The 14,820-nt window shown below is 29.6% G+C and overlaps 2 protein-coding genes and 1 long non-coding RNA gene across 3 annotated transcripts; 1 reads left to right on the top strand and 2 right to left on the bottom strand.

The window, feature by feature from the left end:
• Positions 1-3,148: 3,148 nt before the first annotated feature.
• On the top strand, positions 3,149-4,999 carry LOC108464711 (transcription factor bHLH51). Its single transcript, XM_017765005.2, has 2 exons — positions 3,149-3,576; positions 4,433-4,999. Exons 1-2 carry the CDS (start codon positions 3,298-3,300, stop codon positions 4,868-4,870), a joined length of 717 nt encoding a protein of 238 aa, XP_017620494.1. The 5' UTR covers positions 3,149-3,297; the 3' UTR covers positions 4,871-4,999.
• A 1,596-nt stretch (positions 5,000-6,595) lies between these two features.
• LOC108464727 (uncharacterized) lies at positions 6,596-7,070 on the bottom strand. Its single transcript, XR_001868344.2, has 2 exons — positions 6,937-7,070; positions 6,596-6,845 (listed from the first exon to the last, which is right to left on the bottom strand). It is a non-coding gene; the product is annotated as an uncharacterized LOC108464727 (long non-coding RNA).
• A 6,951-nt stretch (positions 7,071-14,021) lies between these two features.
• LOC108466754 (RING-H2 finger protein ATL66-like) lies at positions 14,022-14,820 on the bottom strand. Its single transcript, XM_017767123.2, has one exon. It carries the CDS (start codon positions 14,719-14,721, stop codon positions 14,254-14,256), a length of 468 nt encoding a protein of 155 aa, XP_017622612.1. The 5' UTR covers positions 14,722-14,820; the 3' UTR covers positions 14,022-14,253.

Below are 14,820 nucleotides of genomic sequence, written 5' to 3'. Positions count from 1 at the left end.
GACAAAATGTTTATAGGATGCTAAGAGAATAAAAATAATTGAGAAAATTCCATAAGTGATAAGTAGTTTTTTATCAATTGTTTTTTTTTAATTTGGATTATCAAAATGCTTAAATTAAATCACTGAAAATATTGATTTTAGCTAATTTAATTTTTTCAATGGTTTATTAAACAAGGCTTGAGTGTCCTAGATTAATTTTGGATTGGATCATTTTGTCATCGAGTTAGTTTTTGATTTGAGTCATTTGGATTTTCCAATCAAAGTTGAATTCAATTCGGTAATTATTGAGAAGAACTCGAGCTTGAACTGCTCGAGCTATCAGTTGAAGTGAGTTTTAGCATTGTAATACTCTATTTGAATGGCCACCAAACCTAATTGAGCTTTTCATTTAAATATATATTTTTATATTATCAAAATATAATTTTTACCCTTATTATAAAGAGCTTAAGTTTGGATATGAATTAGCTTAATTGAGCTTGAGTACAAAAATAAATAGATAAGTTTTGATTGAGCTTGAGCTCAAAGAACTCAATTAAATCTTGAGTGGCGCTCGAACTCAAAAATTGATGTTCGATTGAGTTCAAGCCAAATATCAAGCATTGAATTAGAATCAAGCTCAACCTTGCTAGTATTTTGGTACTATGCTCGATTACAACTTCGGTCATCTTCTAATTGGGTTATTCTAGGTTTGATTCATTTTTATGTTTGGGTTGGTAAATTCGATTGTTGACATTTTATGATCAAGTTGGATTGGGGCAAATTTATACATGAATTAATTAAGTACAATTTCTATCTAAGTTTAAATGAGAATGAATTTAAGTGAAAAGAAGAAGAAATCAATGGCACCACCCCATCCAAATATCAAGAGGTAACACTGTCAATTATGCGAGCTAAATTAGTTTTGAGTCAAGTCATTATGGATCGAATTATTTTAGATTTGTGTCAATTCTAAGATCTAATCACTTAAATTTTTTATTCAAAATTTCTAGTTTCAAACCATATCTAATCGTTTTGAGTTCGAATATTTTTTATTTAAGTCAAATCTAATTATGAAACTAGATTGCATTAGATTCGAGTGACTCGATGTTGAGTTTGCACAACTAATTTGAGGTAAAACAAGAAAGGAGAAAAAGAAATCATTGGCACCACACAAATCCAAATGTCATGAGATTTCATATCAATCTAATGAGTTTACAATTTGAATGGTGATTGAAGAGGTCCCTACATTGTGGCTAAACTGGTGATGGTAATTTAAGCCCACTTTGTTTGCTTATATGCACTCTATGATTGGATAGAGAATCAAGTGAGAGACGACAAACAAAGCCACCAAAATTATATTTTTTTTTCCTTCTTAGAAAAATAATAAAAATTTGATAAATAATGTAGGAGGAGAAAAAAAAAACTTAGGAAAATACAAAAATAAGGGTTTTTTTTCTTTCTTTCAAAAGAAAATTTTATAATAAAATTTCCGATCCGATCTTATCTAGAGACACTTCAATTACGTTCGAACTAAGGATTAATAATTCAAAATTTCACAAATTTATCCCACAATATTAACTAAAAATTCTACATTATAGACTACAAATAATGCATCGACATAAATATTGCCCAAGCTAAGAAAGCTGAAGAGAGGCATTTCACTTCAATGTGGGGTTCAATGACATCTTTTTCATTCTTTTGAAAAAAAAAAAACAAAGAAAAAGATAAAATAGTTCATAGATAAGCATCAACTAAAAGAAAGAAAGTAAAACATGATACGATACGAGATTCTCAAATTTGATTTAACTATAAAAAAGATAATAGTTCAAATATGTTTACGATAAACTCAAAATGGTTCGTGCAAGTAATTTGAAATGAACTTAACTAGAAATGAATAGAATTTGATATGATCTAAATTTGGAAACGTTTGATTTGACAAAACTTAAAATGATTTGAACCCAAAATTAACGTGGAGTGAAATAATTGAATACATATCAATGAATTCTTGATTGAAAAGCAACAACAATAAATTTTTTGTATAATGACTTTAGTCCTCTAATTTTATAAAAGTGTCATTTTAGCTCATAATTTAAATTTTCACATTTTTTAGCCTTTAAATTTGCCTTTTTTTTATTTATCAAAATACCTCAAATTGAATGGAAAAGTTAATGTTTTTTAATTTTGTTGACATGTCGACATGTCAGCATTTAATTATTTTTAAAATTTAAAAATTATTAAAATTATTAAAAGGTATAAAATATAAAATATTTTTTAAATTTTTTAATGTTTAAAAAATTAATTAAATCTTGACATTTTATCTACATGATAATCCTTATGTATGTCACATCAATAAAGTTGACAAATATTAACTTTTTCCATCTATTTTTGGGTGATTTGACAAAGAATGCAAGTTCAAAGACTAAAAGAAACAAAAAATTTAATGAGGGGTTAAAATGATATTTTCATAAAATTAGAGGGCTAAAAAAATCATTATCTCATTTCTTCCACATGTATTTTCCGCACAATTCTCTTTGTTGTCCATATTTTTTTTGACACTCATTGTATTGAATGCCTTTGCCAAACCATGATTCTCTTTCTCCTCTAATACTCCATCAATACTCAAAAAAAGTAAACTCCAAACCTTTGTTGGATGAGTGGAAAAACATTGGATACTTTTTTAAGTAAGATCTCTTGTTCGAATTTTGTATTCTTGGTGATTTTTTCGAATTAAGTTATTGAACTTCTTTTTTAGTTTACATTAGTTCTGAAATTTGATAATTTTTTTAAAAATTTGATCCCTAAACTTGGATTATGTTAAGGTACGATGATATAATATTCTCTCAAGAGTTCGATGCTTCATAATCTAGATTTCTAGCTTGTTGATAAACAACACTAGTAGTCACATAACTATTAGTAAAATATTTTTAAGTGACTATTTTGTAACTTTTCATAATTAAATAACCAAAAAATATTATTAATAATTGAGCAATACCGATATAATTTATCCCACTTTCCCGAAAAAACAAAAAAAATACTAAAAAATATTTACCTATTTAACTATTCAATCCGGTTCGACTCTTAATTTAATGTGAACTAAAAAAAGAGAAAGAAAAAAAAGGTTAAACCCAAATTGATATCCTTATTGAAATGACAACCGAATAATGGGCAACACATTATTTTCATTTGACCAATCAAAAGTTAAAAAATATCACACCAGTCACCACACATTATTAGCTCAACCAACAGTGTTTCTCATCTCCATAAGAAGGCCAAGATGAGCATTTTGGTATTGTTGGTTTTTTATATTGTTAGCTGAAAATGGAGAATTGTTACCCTCTTAGCTTGCTTGAACCTCCAAATTGTGATGGTTTCAATGCTGCTGCTATAAGCAATGAGCCTCCTTTCATGGTTCCATGGCCAATGGAACCTCTTTTCTCAGCTTCTAGCTCAGTTCGTTGCCACGGGTTTACTTCCCCAGCGATACCTGATAAAGCTACGGTGGCTTCCAAGAGCCATAGTGAAGCCGAGAAGCGTCGGAGGGATCGGATTAACTCGCAGCTTACAGCTTTGAGGAAATTGATTCCCAAGTCTAATAAGGTGTGTAGTTTGCTCCAAATTCGCCTTCTTTTACATTGTGAATGATATTCAGATCAATTCTTAATTGGTGGTTAAATTATGAGTTTGGTCCCTTCATTATGCTCAAATTTTTAATTTAATCCCTATATTTAATTTGACATAATTTGATCCTCTATTTTTATAATACTGTTAGTTACTAAATAATCCTTGATTAACTTTTTTTTTAAAAAGAATCCTTACTTATCATGTTAACATGCACTCTTTTTTGTGTGTTGGAACAGTTTTTTTATTTAATCTTTGAACTTGACAATTTTTTCCAGCTTGATTTTTGAAATTTTTTTTGGTCTACGCTAGATCTGGAACTTGATAGCTTTTCTCAATTAAGTCCTTGAACTTGGATCTCATTAAGGTATGATGACATGGCACTCTAAAATTGTGCCACACTATCACCTAATTTTAAAAAAAATTAAATATTTTTTTGGTATTTTTAGATTATATATATTAAAATTTCTAGATATTGACATGGCAAAGCCCCAAATTGTCACGTCATATTACCTTAATGAAATCTAAGTTCAGAGACCAACATGGGAAAAGTTCCGAAGTTCTTGGACTAGCTTGAACAAAAAAATATGTAGAGATCAAATTGAAAAATATTACTAAATTTAAGGACTAAATATTATTTTATCACTTTTTTTCATTAAAAAGAATCCATATCAACATTTGACTAGAAAATTTGAAAGTCTTAATTATTTGGACTAACCAAGGAAATTATAAAAGTAAAGTGTGGTCAAACTATGTCTAATTAAAGTATTAAGGATTAAATACTAGATTTATGTGTAGTAGGACTAAAACCATAATTTGACCCTTTATTGTTCAGATGGACAAGGCAGCCTTATTAGGAAGTGCAATAGAGCAAGTCAAGGATCTAAAACGAAAAGCAACGGAAATCGGCAAAGCTTTTGCTATACCGTCCGAAACCGATGAAGTGTCTGTCGATTATAATGTTCCCGAAGACAAGACATTCATCAGGGTTTCGATTTGTTGCGATGATCGGCCGGAAGTGTTCTCGGAGCTCATCCGGGTCCTCAAAGGGCTAAGGCTTAGCATTGTGGAAGCTGAAATTTCAAGCGTTGGTGGAAGAACCAAAAGCAATTTGATCCTTTGCAATGAGAGTGATAATAGAGAGGGTGTTTCAAGCACTCTAAAACAATCTTTGAATATAGTTGTGAACAAGATTAATGCTTTATCATCGGATGAATCAAAATCGAGTTGTCGGATAAGGAGTAAGAGACAAAGGTTGTTCTTGTCTTCTTAGTTTACTCCGTAATAAACAAGGTGAATATTTAATACATTGTCAGTGTAGGTGTTTTTATCCGTGAGCAAAAACAGACCGTCTTGTATTTAGTAAAATAAAAAAAATAATAGAAGGCTTACAAATAAATAATAGCTTTAATCAAACCCAAAATCTGAAAATGTAAGACCCCAAAGTTGATGAAATCCAAAACCCAATATATATACACCATTTCCAAGTAAGATCAATGCAAGTTCGTATTGGTTTCTTGCTCAATTACGACTTAATTTCGAAAACAAAACTTGATCAACCCTAATCTGAATTGAATAAATTATTTAAAGATAAAAATGTCACCAATTCAAAACCATCCAACCCAAACCCAGAACAGCCTAGAAACAAAACAATTCAAGCTTGAATGACATGAGTACAAAATGATCCAATCAAAAAACCAGACCTCAAACTAAGAACTTTGACCCTAAAATTTACCCAATTCAAATTGACTCAAACCAAAATCAATTCAAGTTATCGACATTCAATTACTCCATTTTTGCTTTTTTGATTGATTGATGCTTTGCCTTTGTATTTTCCTTAGTTGATATAAATTAGTCGTGACGTGAAGCATTCAAAAATTGACTTGATGTTTTAAATATGATAAATTCATTTCATGTTTTAAATTTTTATATAGACTTTGATACACTCATAAAATTAGAGATGCATTATTTGTACCATAATTATCAAAGCTATTTATCCATTATCAACTACTAAGGCCAACAAAAGACGTTCAAGCATAGGCAATTGACCCAATCCATAAGCAAGTCTAATTTTTACCAATTCAATATTATAAATAGGCCATCATCTTCGCTAGGTTTATTGCTCCAATAATTTCAAGCAATTTTCATGTTCAAACTTCAGACTCGAATATTCGTGCTTAACATTGTTGAATACAGATCAATCTCGAAATTGACCCGAACCTAAAACAACAAAGAATCTAAAACGATCTTGCAATGACACATCCTAAAAACCCTAATCACCTAACCTAAATAATCCTAAACTCAAAAAACTTAAGACACAATACTGATCAAGGGATCCAAAACCCGAAATGTATGACCTGACTAAAACCCGAATCCGAAAACGACACAACACTAAGTGGAACAGTCCAATTCCATCGTTCTACATATTTCACATCCTAAAATACTTGGCTAATTATTACACAAAGATTGCAATACACTTGAGCATAGAACAATATGCATTGATAAAAAATTTCAAAACCTTTCAATGATATCCGAACATGAAAACACAACCCCAACAACCTAAACACAAATCAAATTTAATCAATCCTAACAAAATTTCGATCCAACTCTATCTGATCACAAGGAACTCACAACTTGAATCTATGCAAACTCAAACTCGAAATGGACCCAAACCACTCCTAACCCAAGACCCAACTCTATTTGACAACAAAGAACTCACAACTTGAACTCGACCCAAACCTAAAACAAAGAACCCTAAATAGCAAAAAGTGATACTGACCCAACGGAGAAAACCCTAGTAGTTTAACCCTAAATAAGTCATAAACCCGAAAACCCAGAACTCTAATGCAAACCAAACCGACCAAAAACCCGAAATGTCCCGAATCCGAAATTTACCCGACCCTAAGTGAAACCCATCCAGTTCAACAGTTCTACACATTTCAATATCCTAAAATATTTTGTGCTAATTATTCCACAAAGATAGCAAGAAACAATCTCATTTTCCAATTCAAATCATTTCAATCCTTAAAAACTCAATAACATTTATCAAGTAGATGAAAATGGTTCAACAAAAATACAAGAACAAAAACCCTAAGCCATGAAAATGAAAACAACAGCTTTAAATCCTTCAAAAAAAAAAGTACCCATCAAATAACTATCCATGAAGAACAACAAAGACTGTACTACTTAGATCTTTGCCTCATCTTTCTCCTCTTCCTCTTCAACCTTCTCATACGCTTCTTCTTCCACTGAAATGAAACAAAAATAATAAACCCATATCAATATCTAAATTAAAAAGTTAAAATAAAATAAAACAATGGTAATGGTTTCTTTTTTTACCTTAGCTCTCATGGTTAACCTTTGGTTTTTTGTTGTTCAATAGGGTCAGCGGCGAAATGAAGGAAAAGCTGGCGTTTAGGTTTATATATAGAAGAGTAAAACCCTAAAGCCGAAAGGCCTTCAACCAGTTGGAAAGGCCTTAGTAATGTTATTATATATATATATTAGGTGAAGCTAACTTAGGCCCATTTTGGCCCAATTTCATTTAAAAAAAAGTATAATAATAAATTTACCCCTTAATGTTTATATTTTTTTTTTGTCAATTTAGCTCTTATTCTCTCCTTTTTTTTTAAAATTAAATTTAGTTCTCGACCTTTTAGAAAGAGAAAAAATTTTATGAACTTTTAAAAAATGAGTCGAATTGATTTTTTTAACAAAAATACTAGCTAAAACATGATGGCCCTTAAGGCAATCTACATGTATTTCATGTTTTGTTATTTTTTTACTTTTATGAACCATTTATAATTTTTAGGTAAAAAGACCTCTCCAAATCTTATCAATTTTGAATTTGCGCAGATTAGTCCCTCTCAAAATCGAATTAGTTTAATCCATTTTAATTTTGAAAGCGAGCAATCAAGGACAATTAATCATGACGCTAGTATCTTTCATCAACTATATATAATTTTGATTGGTATAATAACAAATTTAGTCTTAACATATACACATTTATAAAAACATGTTTAGGAAAAAAAATGTTAAATCATGACCAAGTTGATAGAATTTGTAAATTACAATAGCTAAATTTGTTATTATTCCAAACAAAATTATGCACATTTGACAAAAAAATGTTATTTCTCGAAATTTTAAAGGGACTAGAGAGATATTTTTACCTATTTTTTATTTCTTGAAAAGTTTTACCTATTTAAATTATTTGTTGATATAACATATAAGATAAATATCGTCATGCCAACACAAAGTACACATGGATTGCCACGCGAGTTGCCACACCAGAATCGTAAAAAAAAAGTAATGTTTTAGTCAGCATTTTTATTAAAGAGAATCTATTTTACTATTTTTGAAATGTTAATAACCAAATCTTACTCAAAAAATGATAAGGGCCAAGACAATAAAAATATATCGTTGAAGACTAAATTGATCATTCTTCCAAAAATGAATTATGACATTCTTTTAATTTTTGGTATTATATTAGGTATTATTTATTTAAAGGTTAATTTCATGTAAAGCCTTATTTGGCCTAAATTTTAAATTAGTTCCTTCCATCAATCTAACACGAGTGTTAAATCAAAGCTCGATAACGCGAGAATATTTAAAATGCATAGATCAAATTTAAACACATATAAACCTATTGTATTAACAAATTAAATTTAATAAAAGAAAAATAATTTAGATTTGACATGTTTAAAAAAAAAACTCGCGTCATTAAAATTTAGGACTATTTTTTAAGACATAATGATTTATTTGGCTCTCCAACTTTATAAAATAAAATCATTTTAGCCCTATATTTAGTTCTTTTTGCCTTTTTAGCCTCTAAACTTTTTTTTTTGTTAAATCACCTCAAAATGAATGGAAAAGTTAACGTTTCTTAACCTATATGACGTTACATACACATGAATTGCCATATGAATCGCAAATAATTAAAAACTATTTTTTAAAAATAAAAAAATTATTAAAACTATATGGCAATATACATTTATGCTATGTCAACTGTACAAACCCATTTTGCCCGGGCCCAATACCTAAACTTAGCCCAAAACAATAACCTACCCAAAACAAATAACAGAGGCCCAAACCCAACTAGCCCCAAGTTTAGGGTTTCAGAATTTGAAACCCTAAACCACTTGCCTCCACTGCCTCTGACTCCCACCGCCCCAGTCACGTCGACATCACAAATGGCCTCTGCTCCACCGCCCATTTTTCTGCAGAGAAAGGACAACAAATAATAAAAAAAGGGTTGTACAATGGCTATAAAAGCCGAGTCAAAATCTTGTAAAAAGGTCGGCCTTTTGGTAATGAAAAAAACAGCCTTAGATTTTTAAAATACAAAAAGCTAAAACTCTAGCAAATAAAAACAGTTCAAAGACAGGAGCCAAGTTTGAAATCTAAGGTGATAGTTTTACTGTTTTCGCATTTTTGTTTTATTTTATTTTGTTTTTTTCTTTTCTTTTTGAATTTTGACAAGTATTAATATATACATACTTATCTAAGATATATAAAAAATATACAAAAAAATAAAAAAATACCATTTTTGAGACTCCACCACCGACGCCTTAGGTGACGTGACGGAGGGCAGTGGTAGGTCATGGGAAGGCCGACCGTGCTCAAACCTGCAGAGAAAACAAAGGAAAAGGCTTAGTTTTTTAGAAATCAACAGTAAAAAATGATTTCAAAGACAAAATTGTGGCTTATATAGATGGTATAAAATGGTGTCGTTTTGGTCGGCACCCACAAGCCCAAAACGACGTCGTCTAGCTACCCCGACCCGAAACCCGGCTTGCTCCACAGAAGGTCCGCGTGTTTTTGACATTTGGGACATTTGCGCATGCAGTCCCTCCGCAATTTCACTGGTTTTAATCAGGTCTTTTCACGTTTTTAAATTTGGTCCCGTAATTTTAATTCTGTTTTAATTTAATCCCCTGACTGTATGAAGGAGAAATAGCCGAACGACGTCGTTTGGTAAAATGGGATTATTTGCTCCTTAGACCCCTCCTACTCGCTCGCGCACTCGAATCAGTCCCTTTCCCCTTTATTAATTTTAAAAATCGGCCCCACAATTTAAAATTTGTTTCAAATTAGTCCCTTTTTTAGACTTAATACGGTTTCTATTATTTTTCACTCCGCATTATTTAAATATCATTCATTATTATATTTTACTATTTTTGTATTATCATCATTAGCATATTTTACTATTATTTAGACATTTGTAGTTTTAATTAATACTTACATATATTTTATATATTCATATAGTTGTTTCATTATTATCCTTAATATATGTTTTATGTATACAAATATTCTATTATGTATATTTTGTTATATTTTATTTTTACTTCTATATTATCAATACTTATTATATATCTTTAATATATACACGTATACATTTATATATTATTTTTGTTATTAATCTTGATATTATTATTTTGTTAATACATTTGTATCATATATACATACTTTTAATAGATATTCATATATTATATTTCATATTATGCCCATGTAAATTAATACTATATCGTGTATATGTTTTAATATGTATTACGTGTATATTTCATTTCGTATATCATGTATATGCTACGTATGCTTTTAACTATTATTATATATATCTATTTTCAATATATATTTATGTAATGTTATTATTATTATTATTACCATTACTATTATTACTAATATGTATATGCTACATAATATTACCTATACAATTTTTTCTTATATACTATGCGTACGTATCTTTTAATATTATACTATTATTATGTAGGTATGTATTTCTTTTATATTTCTTTTATTTTTCTTATTACTTCTATTATTATATACGTACCTTATCCCACATATGTATATACTTTTATATCGTTACTATCGTTATCATTGTCATTTTTTTCTTCTATATTTTATTTATTTATTTATTTGCTTACGCGTTTGATTATTTCATTTTCAACCCATGTGTTTACATTCATATAATACCTAACCTCGTTATTTGTTTCATCTTTTATAACCATGCATATTATTGTTTTGACATTATCATTATATCATTACATGTGTTTATACCGTAATTTGCTCTCACATTTTACTATAAAATCCTATCATGTTCTTTTCGATACCTTAAAATAATTCTTTCATAAAAGTGATGTTCCGTATTTTGGTAATTCGAGACAATCGTGCCCTAACTTACTGGGTTTCGACTTTTCTCATTTAACCTAAACAACGGAATATTCTTTTTAAATCACAATACGAGTCTTTAAAAATACTTAGTTACGGGGATACGAAGTGTGGTATTACCGGGTATAACATCTTGACACCTCGAAATAAGAGTTTTTACAAATAAAGGCAATGTTCGGAGTTTGAAAACTCGAGGAAACGTGCCCTAACTTACTGGGTTTCGACTTCCTTTGTTCATTCTAACTAACCGAATATCCTTTTGAAAGAGGTCAAAATACATTAATTTTAAGTAAAGGCAAGCTCATCCTCAAAGTTCGAGGTGTCGTGTCCTAACTTACTGGGCATGGCGTTTTATTACTTCGAGATGAGGAAGTCTTTAACATCCATTTTAACTTATTCAATCATTTTTAAATAGTATTAATGCAAAGAGAGATCGTATTTTAAATTCTTTCAAGTTTTCAAATTTTTGACACTAAGACACTAATTAATCGTTAGGTACCAATTTTTGGGCGTGTCGAGGGTGCTAACCCTTCCTCGTGACGTAACCGAACTCGAACTCATTTTCGATTTTAGAGACCAAAAAGTTATCGTTTTAGTAAATCTTAACTTTTATTAAAATGATTAATTTAAGGTGACCCGATCACACCTCATAATAAAGGATTGGTGGCGACTCCCGTTTTTTTGTTTTCATTTTCAAAAATCCAAGTCGATTCCCGTTTTTTTTCAAAAAATGGTTACGACATCAACAAAGTTAAAAAACATTAATTTTTTCATCCATTTTGACGTGATTTAACAAAAAATGCAAGTTCAAATGTTTAAAACCTTATCCATATTTTTTGTATATATATATTGTACATTCCACATTTTTTTTTATATATATTGTACATTTGATCCAAGCTAACATTCAATCTTAAAGCTAATGGCTCGAGATGGTAGAACGAACATAATTAATATAATATTAATATTTTGAGGACTCAATTAGAGTATTTTGAGATTAGGTTAAAATTTGAACCATAATTTGAAAACGACTAATGTAATTATTCAAAAAAAAAAAAGAAATAACATAAGAATCGAATTCTTAATTTTACTAGTGAAATTAAAACATGGAATAAGATACCAACCCTAACGCGCGCTCTCTCTCTCTCTATGTCTACTTTTTATTAACACTTGGTGGGTCGGACAATAAGAAATTCAATATCTTTTAAACGAAGTATCATAGTCGAGTTTTTATGGATGTAGAAAATAGCTATGGGAGATCTTTGCTTAGAGTTTAATATGACTATTAGGCAACAATGATGCCAATTCAGATTGTAAATTTCGAATATTTAATTTACATCTTTCAGATTTGGATAAAATTTGTATTTGATATTCATTGCAAATCTAGAATGGATGCATATAGATAATTCGAAAATCCATTATCTGAAATTTATATTGTTTATTTGAATATCGAATTGAAATTGAAAAAATATTGTGTTGTCATTTATCATGCCTAGTAGATACTTGAAAGTCTCGGACAAAAAAAAAAGTTTTCTTTTTTGAATCAAAAAGATTTTTTCCACGTGTATTAAAAAGTATAGCTTAATGTGTTTTATTTTTTTCTCTTTTTGGTTCAAGGATTGCTTAATGGTTAAGTGTTAAAATATGATATAAATGTGTGTGTAGTAAAGTGGTAGTGATTTATGTAGTATGGTAGTCGTTTTCATAATATATATTTTTATTTGATTTGTGTGATTAAAGGCAAAGCTTTGACCACTTTACTAAAACAAAGATTCAAAAAGTTGATTTTTTTAAAGAGTGCCAAATCATAATTCCACCGCACTCCTACTTAAAGTAGTCTCCCTCTTTTGTTGGGTACTTCATGAACTAATTTTTGATGAGACATTTCGATCGAAAATGAAAAAAAAAAATATATATATATATATATATAATATTAAATTTAATCTTTAATTTTTAAAAATTAATCTTTTAATAAGGATCAAAAGAGTTAAAATTTTAATTATTTATTAACATAACATATAAGATAGACTGTCGTGCAAGTTTCTAAAACCCTTTAATGTTTCGTTAAAAAATTATTTTATTATTTTTAAAAGTTTGAGGATTTGATTTAAATTTAAAAATATAAATATTGATTACTAAACCCCACACACAACAAAATATTGTTATAAAACCAACATCACAAGTGATAATTCACTTTAATGTCTGAACTACCAACCATAATATTTGGTTGTTTTTAATGTCTTGTTTTAATTTTTAATATCAATAATTAATGGGACAATCCATCAACTTCTTGATGTATGTTTAATTCACTGGTATTAGGGCCGAAATTAGAATATGTTTTTAGGGTTTGACATTAAGTTAGATATATATTATGAAAGTTAAAATGTAATTCATTTATATATTGATTTATATCTTTATGATTTTTAAAAAGATTAAATTAAAATTTTAATATTTTTAGAAGGGTTAAATTATAATTTTACTATATATTAACTTAATGTTTTATGAATTTTAAAAGTCTAAAGCAACAATTTCTTGCCAATCCCTTTCCTTCGCCCTTGAATATGAGTCCTTAGAAATTTGGTTCGGAAAATTGGACATATATATCATAGTTCATTTTTAAGTTTAAGGAGCATTTCTAAACAGATGCTAATTAGTGGCACAAAATATATTAGCTTAGCTACCTTCAATCTAATTTTTGCTCACCTTAATTAATTACCAACTTTAATTTAAAGATATTATACCAAAATATAAATAAGGTTACAATTCAAAGAAAACTAAAATAAACAAAAATCGAAAAACTCGTTACGATCAATTGTTGAGTACAAATTAAATCAACTGGCATTATAATAAATTATCAATAATTGACTACTTATAAGAAAAAACCTTAGCATAAATCATCCTAGGATCGAAAAACAAGTCACTAGGCATATTAAGACCGCAACACGATCACTCATGTAGGCAATGAGCATGCATCAAAGAATCCATTTTCTATCTACATTCTTTTTAGGCTTAAAAATCTGATAGTATATTGATTGAGTCTTAACTCGATTTGTATTGGCATTATTTTTAATATAAAAGAACGTAAATTTAAGTGTATTAAAACGTGTTTATTTTCTTATTTAAGAGTTAGGATGTATTATAAATAATTTTAAATATTGTATCTTTTATATAACCTCAACTCTTCGAGCCTTTTATTTCTCCTTCGAACAACATTTTCAAGCCCAATCCATAAAAGAAAATGGCATTCAAATGGTAAAGAAGGATTTAAGAGGAGAAAAACCCATGAATTTCATTTCTTCACTCAACAAATTAACATATTTGTTTATTTCTTAAAAAAAAAAAAAAATTCATTGAGTAAATTCATCGAGCACTTTGCAAACCTTTTTCGAAGCACTCATTTGCAAAATATAATTTAAACAAAAAAATATTTTTTAAATATTAAAAACATTTTTTTGTTAATTTTGGTTGCTGTTGTTGTTGTCGTCGTCATCCTTGTTATTGAATTACAATTTGAAGCTGATCTGAGTCAACTCGGACTGAACTTCTACAAAGCGGACAACTCGATTCAGCACTGAGCCACCTATCAACACACTGTGGATGATACGTATGTTTGCAAACCGGCAAAACCTTAACCTTCTCACCATCTTCGAACACACCAAGACAGATACAACACTCACTCCCAAGCGCTTCACCGTCCGTGAACATAGTTACCGGCAAAGAATTAATGGCAGCAACGTCTAGACCACGATTCGGTGGCGGAGGCGGCGAGTGAGAGGTTGGAGACGGCGCGTCTCGATAGAAACTACATACCCATCGGGTGAAAAAGAAGATAAGGACGGAAATAACGATGATGATGATGAAGAGGACAGTGAAGAAGAGGGTTCGGCCACGGATTTGGAAGCCATGGTCACCGAGCTCGGCGTAGTTCCAGTGGAAAAGATGGTTGTTTTGAGATGAAGCCATTGAATTGAATTTTTGAAAGGGGGGAATTGAAAGAGAAGGTTTTCTGAAGGTGTTTTTATAGAAGTGGGGAGACTAAAGTTGAAGCATGTTTGGTAGTTA

The sequence above is a fragment of the Gossypium arboreum genome, chromosome 10 (assembly GCF_025698485.1).
Source record: "Gossypium arboreum isolate Shixiya-1 chromosome 10, ASM2569848v2, whole genome shotgun sequence".
NCBI lineage: Eukaryota > Viridiplantae > Streptophyta > Magnoliopsida > Malvales > Malvaceae > Gossypium > Gossypium arboreum.
The sequence above is the reverse complement of the archived record's forward strand: the minus strand, read 5'-3'. Positions and strand labels throughout refer to the sequence as shown.